Source organism: Salminus brasiliensis, chromosome 21, assembly GCF_030463535.1.
Source record: "Salminus brasiliensis chromosome 21, fSalBra1.hap2, whole genome shotgun sequence".
NCBI classification, from domain to species: domain Eukaryota; kingdom Metazoa; phylum Chordata; class Actinopteri; order Characiformes; family Bryconidae; genus Salminus; species Salminus brasiliensis.
Genome location: NC_132898.1, coordinates 22562039 through 22577178, shown reverse-complemented (window position 1 = coordinate 22577178; position 15140 = coordinate 22562039). Strand labels below are relative to the sequence as shown.

General features: G+C 43.0%; 1 protein-coding gene across 2 annotated transcripts; it reads right to left on the bottom strand.

Annotated features, from left to right (window-relative positions):
- Positions 1-247: 247 nt before the first annotated feature.
- tmcc2 (transmembrane and coiled-coil domain family 2) lies at positions 248-13829 on the bottom strand. Of its 2 annotated transcripts, XM_072666071.1 has the most exons (7): positions 13488-13829; positions 11855-12010; positions 7797-8066; positions 7085-7180; positions 5376-5989; positions 5117-5252; positions 248-4591 (listed from the first exon to the last, which is right to left on the bottom strand). In XM_072666071.1, the coding sequence occupies exons 2-7, from the start codon at positions 11882-11884 to the stop codon at positions 4292-4294; spliced, it is 1446 nt and encodes a 481-aa protein (XP_072522172.1). In that variant the 5' UTR covers positions 11885-12010; positions 13488-13829; the 3' UTR covers positions 248-4291. The 2 variants fall into 2 exon arrangements, with proteins under 2 accessions (XP_072522172.1, XP_072522173.1); XM_072666072.1 differs by lacking the exon at positions 11855-12010.
- Between the last annotated feature and the right edge of the window lie 1311 nt (positions 13830-15140).

Genomic DNA, 15140 nt, shown 5'->3' with positions numbered 1-15140 from the left:
AACAGATAGGGAGAGTCATATTGGGAGTGAGTGGGTTAACTAGCTCAGCTAAACTGGGGAAGAAATAGGGTCAGTTGCCGACCCACTAGTTGCTGACCCATTGGTTGGTGAGTTGGTAGTTTGAAAGGTTGGTGTTCCCAGCTAAAATGATCATGTTTAATAAGGGTTATATTGGTTTAATGTCTGATGGAATGTCTGATCATTGATTTGTGTGCTCTGTATTATAAAACACTCATCATCACACAAGTTTGCAAATGTATTTATTAAGAATACGATGGAATATTTGGTGAAATTTAGCAAACTGGGTAGAAATATGTAAGTTATGGTCAAACATGCCGGTGATTCTGACTTCACATAGATTCTATGATTCATCATAGGAGACTACTGCCTGTGTTTACAAAATAGCAATGATGAACTGACCGTTATTTATTAAAGAGCTGTTATTTCAATATCCCGGTTCATTCTCTAGTATGCCGGAATATCAACAGACATACACAAAGTGAAGCAAAAGACAAACACACACACTTTTTTTTCTTGTTCTGAATGAAATAATAACCAATCATTGAAGGAAAGGTTCACTGTTTTTCAAAATGAGATCTTATTAAAATGAATAAAATCCCCTTATTTACAACTTAAAACTTCACTTTGTCCATGAGAGACCCGCCCTGTCGCCTGTAGTCTCTCACTGGGCTCAAACAATTTCCAATGAAGGAATAACAGGTTCCAAAAAACTGTTATAGTCAAACATATCTTCTAACAGCAATCAGCCATGACATGTATCCCCTAGAGTAAAACAGGCTGTTTTTGTTACTGAGCCTTTTAGACTGAGATATGTAAATCATTAAGTCTGATCTGACTGGATCCCCTAAACTGTAGGTCATCCAGAAAGCAGTCAGGCCTAAAACACTCCTCATAACTTCAGCTTAAATGAACTGATCTATATTAATGAATAGTTTTTTGTGAAACAACACAAAAACAATACATTTACATAAACTTAAATCAAATCCATATTGTCGCTGTCCAATGAAAAACATGTATCTCCACAATGGTGACTTTGAAGAAGGCAAACATGTCCTTAACTTTACTCCATTTGTATTGGTCTTCATTTCAAATTCAATTAATGGTAAACACTGAAAATGGACAAAAATGTAGATACATGTTTTTCGCTGGACATTAGCGATATGCACAGATCTGCGGAATGGTATACTATGTGAAAGAAAAGAAAATTACATTTTCATGATTTGGGCCCTGGAAGCAACTGCCCCATTGGCCAATGTTTAACCCCAGTGAGAATTTGTGAGGGAAGGCAGTGTCTCAATATTAAAGCTTTTGTTAAATTTGTCTTTGGACCATTAAAAATGCTGAGCAACAATCATTTCAGTAAATTCAGATCTGAAAACAGTCAACCTGTCCTTTAAATGCAACAGAGCTATTATCACACAAAGACGCCTCCCCAGAAGTTCAGCACTAATCAGATCTTCTGAAACACTAATCGTGCCAGTGATAAAGGAATGAGACCAGTGGCAGCTTATTTCTCGCGGTACCTGTCCACAGGTATGACTGGGTCAGTGTAAAGGCATGCACAAGCACTGACACCGTCACTTAAACCAGCAACCAGAGATCCTTCTTAAATGACAAACGGACAAACAGTCATGAGGTGAACACAGAAGTCTTCTGAAAAAGTCAGAAACCCTCAGATGTTTGGAAATGAAAGGGGGTGGTGGGTCTGTAGTGGCCGGGGCGACTTTGAAGGCCGGTGGTTTTACAACATGAAAGCCGACAGTGTCAGAAGAGCTGCCTCTTTTATGGGTGTCCAGGTGACTCTGGTACAAACCAGTCCCATGCAAGAACGTCGTAGCCTCTTTAAAGGTGAAAAAATATATACTAATGTCCATCACCCTCCACTCTCTCGAAGGCGGTCAGATGAGAGTGTGTAATGGGATTCCTCCCACTCTGGTTTTAATAACAATGACCCCGGCTACATTCACATTACAGAGCTCCTTACATATTCATTACAGACCTTATTGCTCAATTTCCCTATCCAGGCTCCACCCACAATTGTGTTGGACAAATGCATTTAACCCTAACGAGAGACTGTAGCTCCACCTCAGCATATATCACAATACCTACATTTAGAGTGTTATTAATATTAATACTAATGAGAGACTGTAGCTCCACCTCAGTGTATATCACAATACCTACATTTAGAGTGTTATTAATATTAATACTAATGAGAGACTGTAGCTCCACCTCAGTGTATATCACAATACCTACATTTAGAGTGTTATTAATATTCACCCTAATGAGAGACTGTAGCTCCACCTCAGTGTATATCACTATACCTACATTTAGAGTGTTATTAATATTCACCCTAATGAGAGACTGTAGCTCCACCTCAGTGTATATCACAATACCTACATTTAGAGTGTTATTAATATTCACCCTAATGAGAGACTGTAGCTCCACCTCAGTGTATATCACAATACCTACATTTAGAGTGTTATTAATATTCACTCTAATGAGAGACTGTAGCTCCACCTCAGTGTATATCACAATACCTACATTTAGAGTGTTATTAATATTCACCCTAATGAGAGACTGTAGCTCCACCTCAGTGTATATCACAATACCTACATTTAAAGTGTTATTAATATTCACCCTAATGAGAGACTGTAGCTCCACCTCAGTGTATATCACAATACCTACATTTAGAGTGTTATTAATATTCACTCTAATGAGAGACTGTAGCTCCACCTCAGTGTATATCACAATACCTACATTTAGAGTGTTATTAATATTCACCCTAATGAGAGACTGTAGCTCCACCTCAGTGTATATCACAATACCTACATTTAGAGTGTTATTAATATTCACCCTAATGAGAGACTATGTGTATAATAATAGTGTGTTATTAGTGTTAAATGTAGGTATTGTGATATACACTGAGATGTAGCTACAGTTTCTCATTAGGGTGAACATTAGTAACATTTGTGCTGTACAACCCTGTATTAGTATAATACCAATATTATATTCAATGTATTATTGTATAATAATTGCATTGTATTCAGCTGAAATGACTGTATTAGGCAGAGCTGTCAGCCAGAGCTATAAGACAGTGGCTTATTACACTATTAAGGTGCTTTATTTGGTTCTTTGAGCAATGCCTTACAAGAACCATGTTTGTAACCAAGATGTGTGAGTGTGAAAAACCTTCACTTGATGTAAAGGTAATTTATCTGATTTTAAGGTTCTTCACAATCAAAGGTGCATGTATTTGTTACTGTACAGCGAAATGTGTCCTCTGCATTTAACCCACACACACACATGTGTTAGGGGCAGTGAGTACACACAAACCCAGAGCGGTGGGCAGCCAACTCCAGCACCTGGGGAGCAGAGAGGGTAAAGGGCCTTGCTCAAGGGCCCAACAGTGGCAGCTTGCAGAGCCCGGGAATCGAACCCACAACCCTGTTATCGATATCCCGACGCTCTAACCGCTGAACCACCTCTGCCTCTCTGCCCACATCTCTATTACAAACATGGGTCTTGATGAAAACAGAAGCATGTCCTCTGTGGCATCACTCAAAAAAACCTTTTTTAAAGAGTGTAGGGTAGGGTAAGGCTCGTCCAACCTTTAAAAAGTCGCTACATAACATCACATTTGTATGTGGAGCCTAGAGAGTCCAATTCAGATTATTTGTAAAACAAATCTGTCTTTAGTGTGAACACACCTGGACATGAATCACATTGCCACATATCAGGTAAAAAAAGTTAAAGCTGCTGCTGCTGACCTGCTGCCACCAAAATGCCATAGTGATATGAGCATAGCAATAAAACACCCGATTTGGTGTGTTACGGTGAATATTTTCTCGTCTGTGATTTTGTCACAGTGTATCATCCCAGCTGTGATACTATCCATCATATCACTCCACCTGGAGTATTCTATTACTTTTCCACAATTCTGTTTTGCAAAGTAAAGAAAAAGGGTAACATAAGGAAGCCCCAACCTTTGCTTCAGGTATATGTCTTCAATTAGGGCATTTCTTCCGCCAAAAAGTAGTTCCAGCAACCTGTGGTCTGTGGTCTGGCGAGAAACCTTAGCTGACATAGCAACGGATAGAAGATCTGCATTAACTAATTTCAGAAATGGATCTAAAACCAAATAAGGAAATCAGGTTTTGTGTTCACACATCTCAGAAATCTGTTTCACATTCAGGCAAAAGAATTCACTTGAGCCTGTAATGCGAACGTAGCCACTGTGTTGTGGTTGCGGTGCTAGGGGAGGTCATGTGACTCAGCTGGGCAGCAGCCAGAGCTCTAGCCAATCCCAGTGTTTCCAGAGTGTGATGAGGAAGAGCGCGAGGGCGACACTGGTGGCCACGCGAGTGCGTGTCTTCATCAGAGGAGTGATAAAGTTGGCCATGGTGGAAACGAACACCAGTAGCACAGCCATGAGGGCCAGGATGACGTTGATAAGCTTTCCAAGCAGAGCACGAGCGTTAGCGTTCTCCACCCCCTCCAGCTGCACCACCTGCTGCTGCTGCTGCTGAAGCTCCAGCTTGGAGATCCGCGTCAGGCACGACTCCACAGCCTCCTACACAGATGCACACCAATACACATGTCAACAAATTGTAACTACCACCTTTTAGCGTTATGGCGGTCACCAACAACTGGTCAGCCATGTTGTCACAATTAATACGTAGATCCACTGGTATTGATCAACCCCAATTAAAATGCTCTGACTGGTAATGTGGTACCTTTGCAAGATCACTTGTGATAAAAGACCTTCTGAATGCACTCGAGAGGAATTTATTCATAGCCCATCCCCTCACTATCTAGAACCCCCTATTATACTATGTTAGCATGGTCTTCCTCCGAGACACACGTTAAGCTCCACTATATCTTTTTTAAGGACCAGAACTGCCCACCCCTGGAGCCCTGTGCATCAATAGATGTGCTACAATGTCTAACTGTACAACAGCAAGGTGGAGCTACAAGGAAGGGATTTCTAATAAAGTTGACTTTGAATGTATAATCAAACTGACAGTTTTTCCAGATAGCACCTGTGTAGTATAGACATTACCTGGGGCTGGTTAACCTGCTGTTTTTGATAGCAAACCTGTATGTCCCTGGCTCTCTCGTAGGACTGGTAGGCCACTTTTTCCTCCATGCTAGCCAGCTCCTGTTTTAGGTTGGTCAGCTCGTTCTGATGAAGCTCACTCAGGTCATTTAGCTGCTCCTCCAGACGTTCGTACCTGTGCAGGTACACAGGGGACAGTCCACTATCAGAAGGACTGTCACTCACAGAAACACACACACTGTACCTTAAACGTAATACACACTTACACCTGTTACACACCTGTACCCTAGATACACACCTGTACCTCTCCTCCTGTAGGCACTGTGTCATGTAGGAGTAGTCACTCTGTAGCTGACTCTTCATGTCTTCCATGGCATCTTCCATCTGTGTCTGACTGGCCTTGATCTCCTGCAGTCCCTCCAGCAGAGCGTCCCACGAATGGTGGTGGTGATGATGGTGCCCATCCAGCCTCGGGCTGCCCATGCCCATGCTTATGCCTGCCCCAAGCCCCGACATGGCTCCCCCAGCCCCTCCCCCTCCAGAGTTGCTCCCTGCGCCGGACCCTGAGGTGGCACTGGAACACTCGTCGTCGCTGCCGTACTTTGGGCTAGACACGAGTGTGGCGCTCCCACTCAGTGCTCGTGGTGTCTCCTCAGACTGGCACTCCTCCAACGTCTCCTTCAGGTGGGCGATGTTATCTGCGCTGCCAAACTTGTTGCGGATGAGGCTGGCGAACTCCCGTGGTTTGGACACCACGGCTGCTGTGTGTGTGAGTGCAGAGACCCCCCCCTTTACACCTTCTACCACGCCCCCTCCAAACCCACTGATGCCTGCACGCATGTTGGCCCCGACGTCCTTCAGGCCCTGCTGCATGTCCCGCAGGACATCTTTGGGCTGCCGGGCAAGACCGTTCTAGAAAGAATAGAGAGAACGGGAATGGAGATGTAAGGAAGGAATTGGCAGAGATGGAGGGATGGTAATTAGAAAACAGGGAAGACAGGGAGGAGAGAAGCAGGAGGAACAGAGAGGAATAATAAGAATGAACAGATGGAGAGATGGAAAAGGACAAAGGAGATGGAGAAGATGTGAGAGAGAATGGACAAGGGCAAGAAGGCCATTAGTGGACAAAGAGGAATGGAAAAGGAAGAACGAAGGAAGAGAATGAGAGCAGAGACAAGAGAAGGTAAAGAGACACCAGCAGAAAAACACAAGACGAATAGTAAGGGAAAAAGGTGAGATAAAAAGAGATAGAGAAAGCAGGAGGAGTGGAGGAGGGAGGAAGCAATGGAGGGGAAAGATTTACATTACAGTACCGTAATGCAACAGTGACCCAATACAATGCCCTCTCTTATGTAAAGACTCTGGCACCCCAACCTCCCTCTCCCAGTAAATTTCCTCTGAGAAAAGAACTTGGCACCTCGCCTTCCTGGTACAAACATAAACATGGCATCTCTCTGCCAATTCTACGGCACAATCAGAAGTTATGTCCAAGGGACATACATACATCTTGGCGCCCTGACAGTTCGTACTCTGTAAGGCTTCCTTTGGCAGAAGCCAGCTTCTGAGCATCTGATTCCAGACAACAGGAAAGCCACGTTTATGTTTGTGCCACTCTTATACAAATACACAAACACACACATACTGGTGCCCCACAGGAGTTGCAGATCCGTAACACCCAGCCCTGTGCAGCATCGAGAGACTTTGGGACTGAAGAACATAGCAACAAATTATCTTCACACTACTGCCGCTCTTCCATTGACGGGGTGCGGTATGGCACGGTACGCCTCTACCACCAAATGACCCGTATTGTACCCTTGTGCTTGTACTGATTTTGTGTTCCCCTTTCATCAGAGTGCCAAGTTGCTGAACTGGGATGTGGAGGTCTGATTGGTTAAACACAGTCATGGGTACTGATTTGTGATTGACACGAATAGTACTTGATTAAGACTAGGCCTCACTTCCCAATGGAAAAGCAGCATATATGGACAGCTATACAAACTCACACACCTGCTCAATTTCTTTGAGCTTCTTGTGGTAGTGCTCCAGCTTCTTGTGCAGGTGAGCAATAGTTTGGGCTGACTTCTGGTTCTTCTTCTCGAACACCTGTTTAATAATAAATCATATCAACAATGTAATCCTTCATAATCACGATTCCCCTATTCAGCACAGTCAATCAATTCCCATATTCCAGTGGTTCTCAATCCTGGTACTCTGACCGGCCTTTGACCATTGCCTTCAAGGACTGGTCTATTTTTGGCTTTGTAGGCCAGCGTCAGGGTTTTGAATCTGATGCGGGTAGCTACAGGAAGCCAGTGAAGAGAACGCAGCAGAGGAGGCTGAACCTGACTGGAACGTTAAAGACAACCCATGCAGCTGCATCTCTGAATTAGTTGCAGAGGCCTGATGGTGCGCAAAGGGAGACCAGCCAGAAGAGAGTTGCAGTAGTCAAGTCTTGAAGTGACAAGAGACTGAACAATCCCCTGGGTGGCCTCTTTAGAGAGGAAGGATCGAATTCTGAATTTGAAAAGGAGAAATCTGCATGACCTAGTCAATGGTGCCTATGTCGTTAGATTTGTGATGTCTGGCAGAAAGTTAGGTACATTATTGAAATAGCATGAGGCAACATATTGCCATCCATTCTGACATGTCCTTTTGGGAACAATGATGGGCTAAAATGTCAACAATCAGCAGGTCAGGTCAGTGTGTACATGTACATTACCTGTTTGATGCGGGCGGCCTGCTGTTTGTCTGCATTGTGAGCGAGTTTGAGGTATTCTGCCACGTTGTTGTCCCGTGCTTCCTGCTCCACACGGATCTGCTCCGTTATCTTCAGGATTTTCTGCTGCAGGTGCTCCAGAGCGGCTCGAGTGCGCTGAGCTTCACCCTCACACACGGCCCCACACACCCCCTCCACACTGATGTTACCGTCTGACCCGCCATGGGACGCCGTCGGGGGCACACCCAGAGTGGTCACCTCGCTCTTATCCAGCTATAAACACACAAGTATACACACAGAGGGAGGAGAACAGTTATAGAATCATGATAATTTTGAATACAGTGTGTACACTATATTTCCAAATGTTTGTGGACACTCCTTTTAATGAATGCAAGTCATTAATAAATCCTGCTTACACCGCTGTTTTCAAAGGAAACACTTGTACCTCAGTTACACATCAGCACCCGAGGTACATTTTGGGCCAAATGAAAATATATTACACCGGGCCCTGCAAGTCTACCAAATCTGGTAGACTACATTTTAGGGCCCCTGCCAGTCCCAGGCCTTTAGAATTGTCTTTGCTGCAGCACCTGAATGTGTCCAACTATTCCTCCCTGAACTGCACAGTTGTTTTCAGCTCTTACACTGAAGTCTGCCACTATGAGAATTTCCTGTCATGAGAATCAGGCTTCTTTTAGCGCAATGCACTAAAATGTTAATGCACTAAACTATTTTAATTCTGTTGTAGGATCAGGGAAGTCAAGCCATGTCCTCCATTGGTCATTGCCATTGGTCCAGTAGTCTTTCCAGAAAAGGTTTTAGTGGGCTATGATTCAGCCACCTTTTCTAGGACTTTCCTGATTTTGTCATCAAATTCTAGTCTATTGAATATCACATGTAGGAACTCCAGTCTATTGGATATCACATGTAGGAACTCCAGTCTATTGGATATCACCTCTACCAACTCTAGTATATTGTATATCACCTCTACCAACTCTAGTTTATTGGATATCACCTCCAGCACTTCTAGGCTATTGGTTATCACCTCTAACAACTCCAGTCTATTGGATATCACCTCTACCAACTCTAGTCTATTGGATATTACATCTACCAACTCTAGTCTATTGGATATCACATCAGCAACTCTAGTCTATTGAATATCACATGTAGGAACTCCAGTCTATTGGTTATCACCTCTAACAACTCCAGTCTATTGGATATCACCTCTACCAACTCTAGTCTATTGGATATCACGTCTAGCAACTCTAGTCTATTGGATATCACCCCTAGCAACTCTACTCTATTGGATATCACCTCTAGCAACTCCAGTCTATTGGATATCACCCCTAGCAACTCTACTCTATTGGCTATCACCTCTACCAACTCTAGTTTATTGGATATCACCTCTAGCACTTTTAGGCTATTGGATATCACCTCTACCAACTCCAGTCTACTGGATTTCACCTCTAGCAACTCTAGTCTATTAGATATCACATCTACCAACTCTAGTCTATTGGATATCACCTCTAGCAACTCTAGTCTATTGGATATCACATCTACCATCTCTAGTCTATTGGATATCACCTCTAGAAACTCTAGTCTATTAGATATTACCTCTAGAAACTCTAGTCTATTGGATACCACATCTAGCAACTCTAGTCTATTGGATACCACATCTAGCAACTCTAGTCTATTGGATATCACCTCTACCAACTCTAGTCTATTGGATTTCACCTCTAGCAACTATAGTCTATTGGATCTCACCCCTAGCAACTCTAGTCTGTTGGATATCACCTCTAGAAACTCTAGTCTATTAGATATTACCTCTAGAAACTCTAGTCTATTGTATACCACATCTAGCAACTCTAGTCTATTGGATATCACCCCTAGCAACTCTAGTCTATTGGATGTCACCTCTACCAACTCTAGTCTATTGGATATCACATCTAGCAACTCTAGTCTATTGGATATCACCTCTAGCAACTCTAGTGTACATGATTTCACCTCTAGCACTTATAGGCTATTGGTTATCACATCTACCAACTCCAGTATTTTGGATATCACCTCTAGCAACTCTAGTCTATTGGATATTACCTCTAGCAACTCTAGTCTATTGGATATCACATCTAGTAACTCTAGTCTATTGGATATCACATCTAGTAACTCTAGTCTGTTGGATATACCACCTAACAACTCTGGTCTATTGGATATCACATCTAGTAACTCTAGTCTATTGGATATCACATCTAGTAACTCTAGTCTATTGGATATCACATCTAGTAACTCTAGTCTGTTGGATATACCACCTAACAACTCTGGTCTATTGGATATCACATCTAGTAACTCTAGTCTATTGGATATCACATCTAGTAACTCTTGTGTATTGGATATTACCTCTAGCGACTGTAGTGTATAGAACATCACTCTTGCAAATATAGGCTATTGGATATCACATCTAGCAACTCTAGTCTTTTGAATATCACATCTAGCACCACTAGTGTATTTAATATCACCTCTAGCAATTCCAGTCAATTGGACGCAATGCACCTCTGGCACCCCTAATGGATATGACTTCTAGCACCTGTAATCGATTGGATACCTCCTCTACCATATTTAGTGTTAGACACTTTCTCTAGTCTATTGAATGTTACCTATAGCAGCTATGGTATATTGGATATATTATCTGCAGGATCACTAGTCTATTCAGTATCAGCTTTTTCAATTGTAGTCTGCTGTATATTTAAGCTCTTACAACACAAATCTACTGATTATCTACTTGTCACCTGTAGTCTTTTGGATACCTTGGGCTGGTCCAGTGACACAAAAGATACCTAAAAATTATACCTAGATAGGTAGCTAGGCTTTCCAGATAGCAGTTTAGTTGGGTGTAAGGAAAACTGGAAACAGCGTTGTTATGGTAACAGTGTGAGCTTGAATGAGCTGTTTTTTTTTTAGCAAAAACAGAGCTCCAGGCAGCATTTTCCATACCAATGATGTCTAGGGTGAACACAGCTTTATGCAACCATGTTGCTCCCCCAGTTCACCACAAAGCAAGTTATAAGCATGTGAGTTGACAGCATATGGCAAGTAAGCATCTATCTTGCCTCCAGCTACTACACCACTGCACTAGACGCATCACAACACCCGTTGCTGTGAACCACACACTCAGACCAGAGAGATCCATGTCAGAGAACACAGGATACACAATTGAATACCACAGTTTTTCCTAAATGTATGATGGTATCAGATCTTCCTGAGTACTACCATAGATGCCATAGATAGATACGGATGTGGCACCTTGCCACTTCTAGACTAGGAGTTTGGGAGTGTGACACAGTGACCTAGAACCTTTTTCATAGCTATCAACACCCACCCTAATCACAATCAGGACAGAATCAGAGTCCCTGATTAATAAGCACAGCAGTGAATAAATGGCCTGCTGTTAAAATCCACTAACTACTATAAACATCATCTAACACACGCCTTTCATATAATCAATACAGTCCACGATCAATCTGCTTCTGCCGCGCCCACCACTGCATCATCAGTGCATACACTGATCAGCCATAACATTAAAACCACCTGCCTAATATTACATAGGTCCCCCTTGTGCCACCAAAACAGCTCTAAACCATCGAGGCACGGATTGCAATGGTCAGTACCTTCCAAGGCTCACTGATGTTAATGGAGGCCCCACCTTACAACTTAATGGATTTGCTGTTAACATCTGAAGGTGTCCAGATATCACAGGACACATTTAGACATTAACAGCAAGTCCTACAAGTTGCAAGATGGGGCACTGGGTGCCGGTTGTCATTCCTTGGAGCACTTTTGGAAGGTACTGACCACATCATACCGGTAACACCCCAAAAGAGCTGCCTGATGTGTAAGAGATGTTCTGACCCAGTTGTCTAGGCATCACAGATAATCAATGTTAATTACTTCATCTGACAGTGGTTTTAATGTTATGGCTGGTCAGCTTATAGACAACATAGACAAATCAACAGAATCCAGCATAAACAAAAACAATAAGCAAGACCAAACCTGAATATACCACACACCTCGTCATCTAACACACACACACACGTCATCCACAGACCTTGTCAACAGTACAGACATGTCATCTTGTCATCTGTTTGTGTGCATGTGTGTGTGTATAACTGTTTGAGGTCTGGAGTCATCAGCAGTTTGGAAATGATTCATCAGCAGCAGGGGGTCTACAGAGAGGGAGAGAGAGAGAGTGAGACAGAGAGAGTAATAGAGATAGATAGATAGATAGATAGATAGATAGATAGATAGATAGATAGATAGATAGATAGATAAATAGATAGACAGACAGACAGACGGACAGATAGACAGATAGATAGATAGATAGATAGATAGATAGATAGATAGATAGATAGAAAAAGAGAAAGAAAGAGAAAGACAATAGTTACACAGGTAGAGAGAGAGGCAGAGAGAGAGAGAGAAGGGGGGGGGGGGTGTAGAGAGTGGTAGAGTGTGTTCTGCCAGTAGCTGCCTGTTTTAGAAACTAGGTTACAATACAACAACAGGCAGTGCTGAATCACACACACACACAGAGCAGCACAGAGCCATCGATCTGTTTCCACACTAACTGAACCAGCAGCAATAACACACACACACACACACACACACACATAGTGGCTATGTTCTACATCCAGTGTGAAAACAGGGTGGATGGATGAGTAGATGGACAGAGGGGTGAGAGCATCAGTAAAAACATGAGTGGATGGATGAAGGGATTAGTATATGTATTGACGGACGGGTAGACAGATGGAGGGATGAGTACATGGATGGAGGGACGAGTAGATGGATAGAGGGATGGGGATATAGGTAGCAGCATGAGTGGATGAGGGCATGGGTATGTAGGGAAGAGTACGAAGATGGAAGGATGAGTACACCGATGGAGTAATGAATGGACAGATGGAGGGATAAGTGAACCAATCACCTAATGAGGTACTAAATGAGTAAATCAGTGAACAGACTGATGGAAGGATCATTAGACAGGTGGAGGGATGAATAGGCGGATTGAGGGGTGAGTTCCTGGTTACAGGGATGAGCAGACAACTGGAAGGAGCAATAGACAGTACACACATGTAGGGATAAGTAGATAGATGGAGGGATGAGTAAATAAGTGGAGGGATAAGTAGACAGATGGCAGGATAAACAAGCATATTGAGGGATAAGTACACAGATGAGGGATGAGTAGATGGATGCCGGGATAAATGAGTGGATGGAGGGATAAGTACACAAATGAATGGATGTGTAGACCATTGAAAAGACAAGTAGACAGATTAAGGGATGAGTACACATATAGCGGCTTGGGTACATGGATGAAGGAATGAGTAGACCACTGGAGAAGTGAATGCACTTAAGTAGGGATGAATAGATGGATGGAGCGATAAATCGGCCAATGTGAGGAAGAATTAGCAAATGGAGGGATGAGCAGGCGCATGGGGGGATGAGTAGACAGTGATGTTGGTGCAAAAACGTGGCAGCGGCTTCACATATGTGCCGTCATGCAGAGCATCACGGGTAAGCGAGGCAGACGATGACAACGATGCAAGAGAGAGAGCGCGAGAGGAAAAGAAGAAATAGAGAAGGAGAGAGAAAGAGAGTGATAAAGAGAGAGAAATGAGTGTGATGATGAAGGATAGATTTAGGGAATATTACCATACTATTTAGTCCAGGATTGGTTGTATCAGTGCAGCTTTGTTTAGGAGGCCCATCCCTATCTCTCTCCCTCTCTCCCTCTCTCTCTCCCTCTCTCTTCCCTTCCCCCCTTGCTGTCTAGCTCTCCCTCTGTCTCCCGGGTTTCTGTTTATGGCGGAAACCGCTGCAGCTCTTCCTCCTTCCCGCCATCCCTTGCTCTTCTCTCTCCTCCTCCTCCTCCTCCTCCTCTCTTCTCCTTTTTCCTCTCTTCCTCACTTCCTTTTTTCCTTTTCCTCTGCTCCTCTCTCGCCGCGTTTTCTGCTCCAGCCCAGGCGGACTGGCTGTTCCAACACATATGATGGAGGGAGGGAGAGCGAGAGAGAGAAAGAGAGAGAGGGAGGGGGAGAGTAGCGCAGGCGTGGAGAAGCAAAAGAGAGGACAAGAGAGGTAGAGAGAGAGCAGAAAGAGGGAGAGGAGGGGTAACAGCAGGCTGTGTGTCATTATAGCTCTGATCTCTTTTAAAGCGCTAAACACACACAGACACAGCAGCATTCATGCAGAACAATTACACACTGACACACACACACACATACACACACTGCACATTTAGGCCTGTAAACATGCAGAGCCTGTGGCCCAACTGGTCGATTACTTTGGACGTTGTTCTGTGTTCGTTTTGTGATCGGTTAGAGAGAGAGAAAGAGAGAGAGAGTATGCGTTTAGTGTTCTGCTCGCTTGACCATCTAAGAATCAAATGTGTGCCAAGATGCTTTTAGGTGACCCAGCCCTGATTGGTCAGATGCCGAACTATTACTTTAGCTATAAACTGTAACCCCTGCAGTAGCTAACGTAATGGTTACTGTGGTGGTCCTCATGCCATGGTGGAACCCCCTGAGCACCAATTATAATATCTATGTGAGTTTATGTACCAAAAACATCCATTACAAGTAAACACATGTTGCCATTAGTACTGATATATGTAAACCAGCTCTGTTCTGATTGGCTGCATAAATGGACATACATGCAAATAAACAGCTAAACTATCATTCATGTTCTTGGCAGTCATATGAGGGGTTGGATTTGCCTGTCTTACCAGCATATGAGCTGTTCTCTCTAGGAGTTTTCTTGGTTTTCTAGATCTCATCTTGGGCTGTGCCCCAATTTCGTACTACATACTAATACTATATATATATATATATATATATATATATATATATATATATATATATATATATATATATATATATATATATATATATACTAACTGAGTAGTGCGAGTTTGGCAGGTTAGTACACAAAACATGCTAACATTTTAATTCCCTTTGTACTAACAGGAAGTGATAAAGCATTGCTATGCCAACATATGTAATATGCCAACATACATACACATACACAGCCATTGTTCCCGATGTGAGCAGCACCTCCCTTTCCGTTTCGCATTTCATTTTGGGATAATACAACACTCAAAAAACAACCGGTTCTAAGTATGAATTGTGGATAATTGAGAACTCTTACAGGCTACATACTCAACAAATAGTTAGTATTACCTATTAGTACACAGTTGGAACACACCCTTGATCTCCACAATTCCCCTAAACTACCATTTCTTTATAAAAATCCATACTGTAGAAAATCTTCTTAAAGCTTTCTCCTGCCTTGTGGGTACTTTTGTTC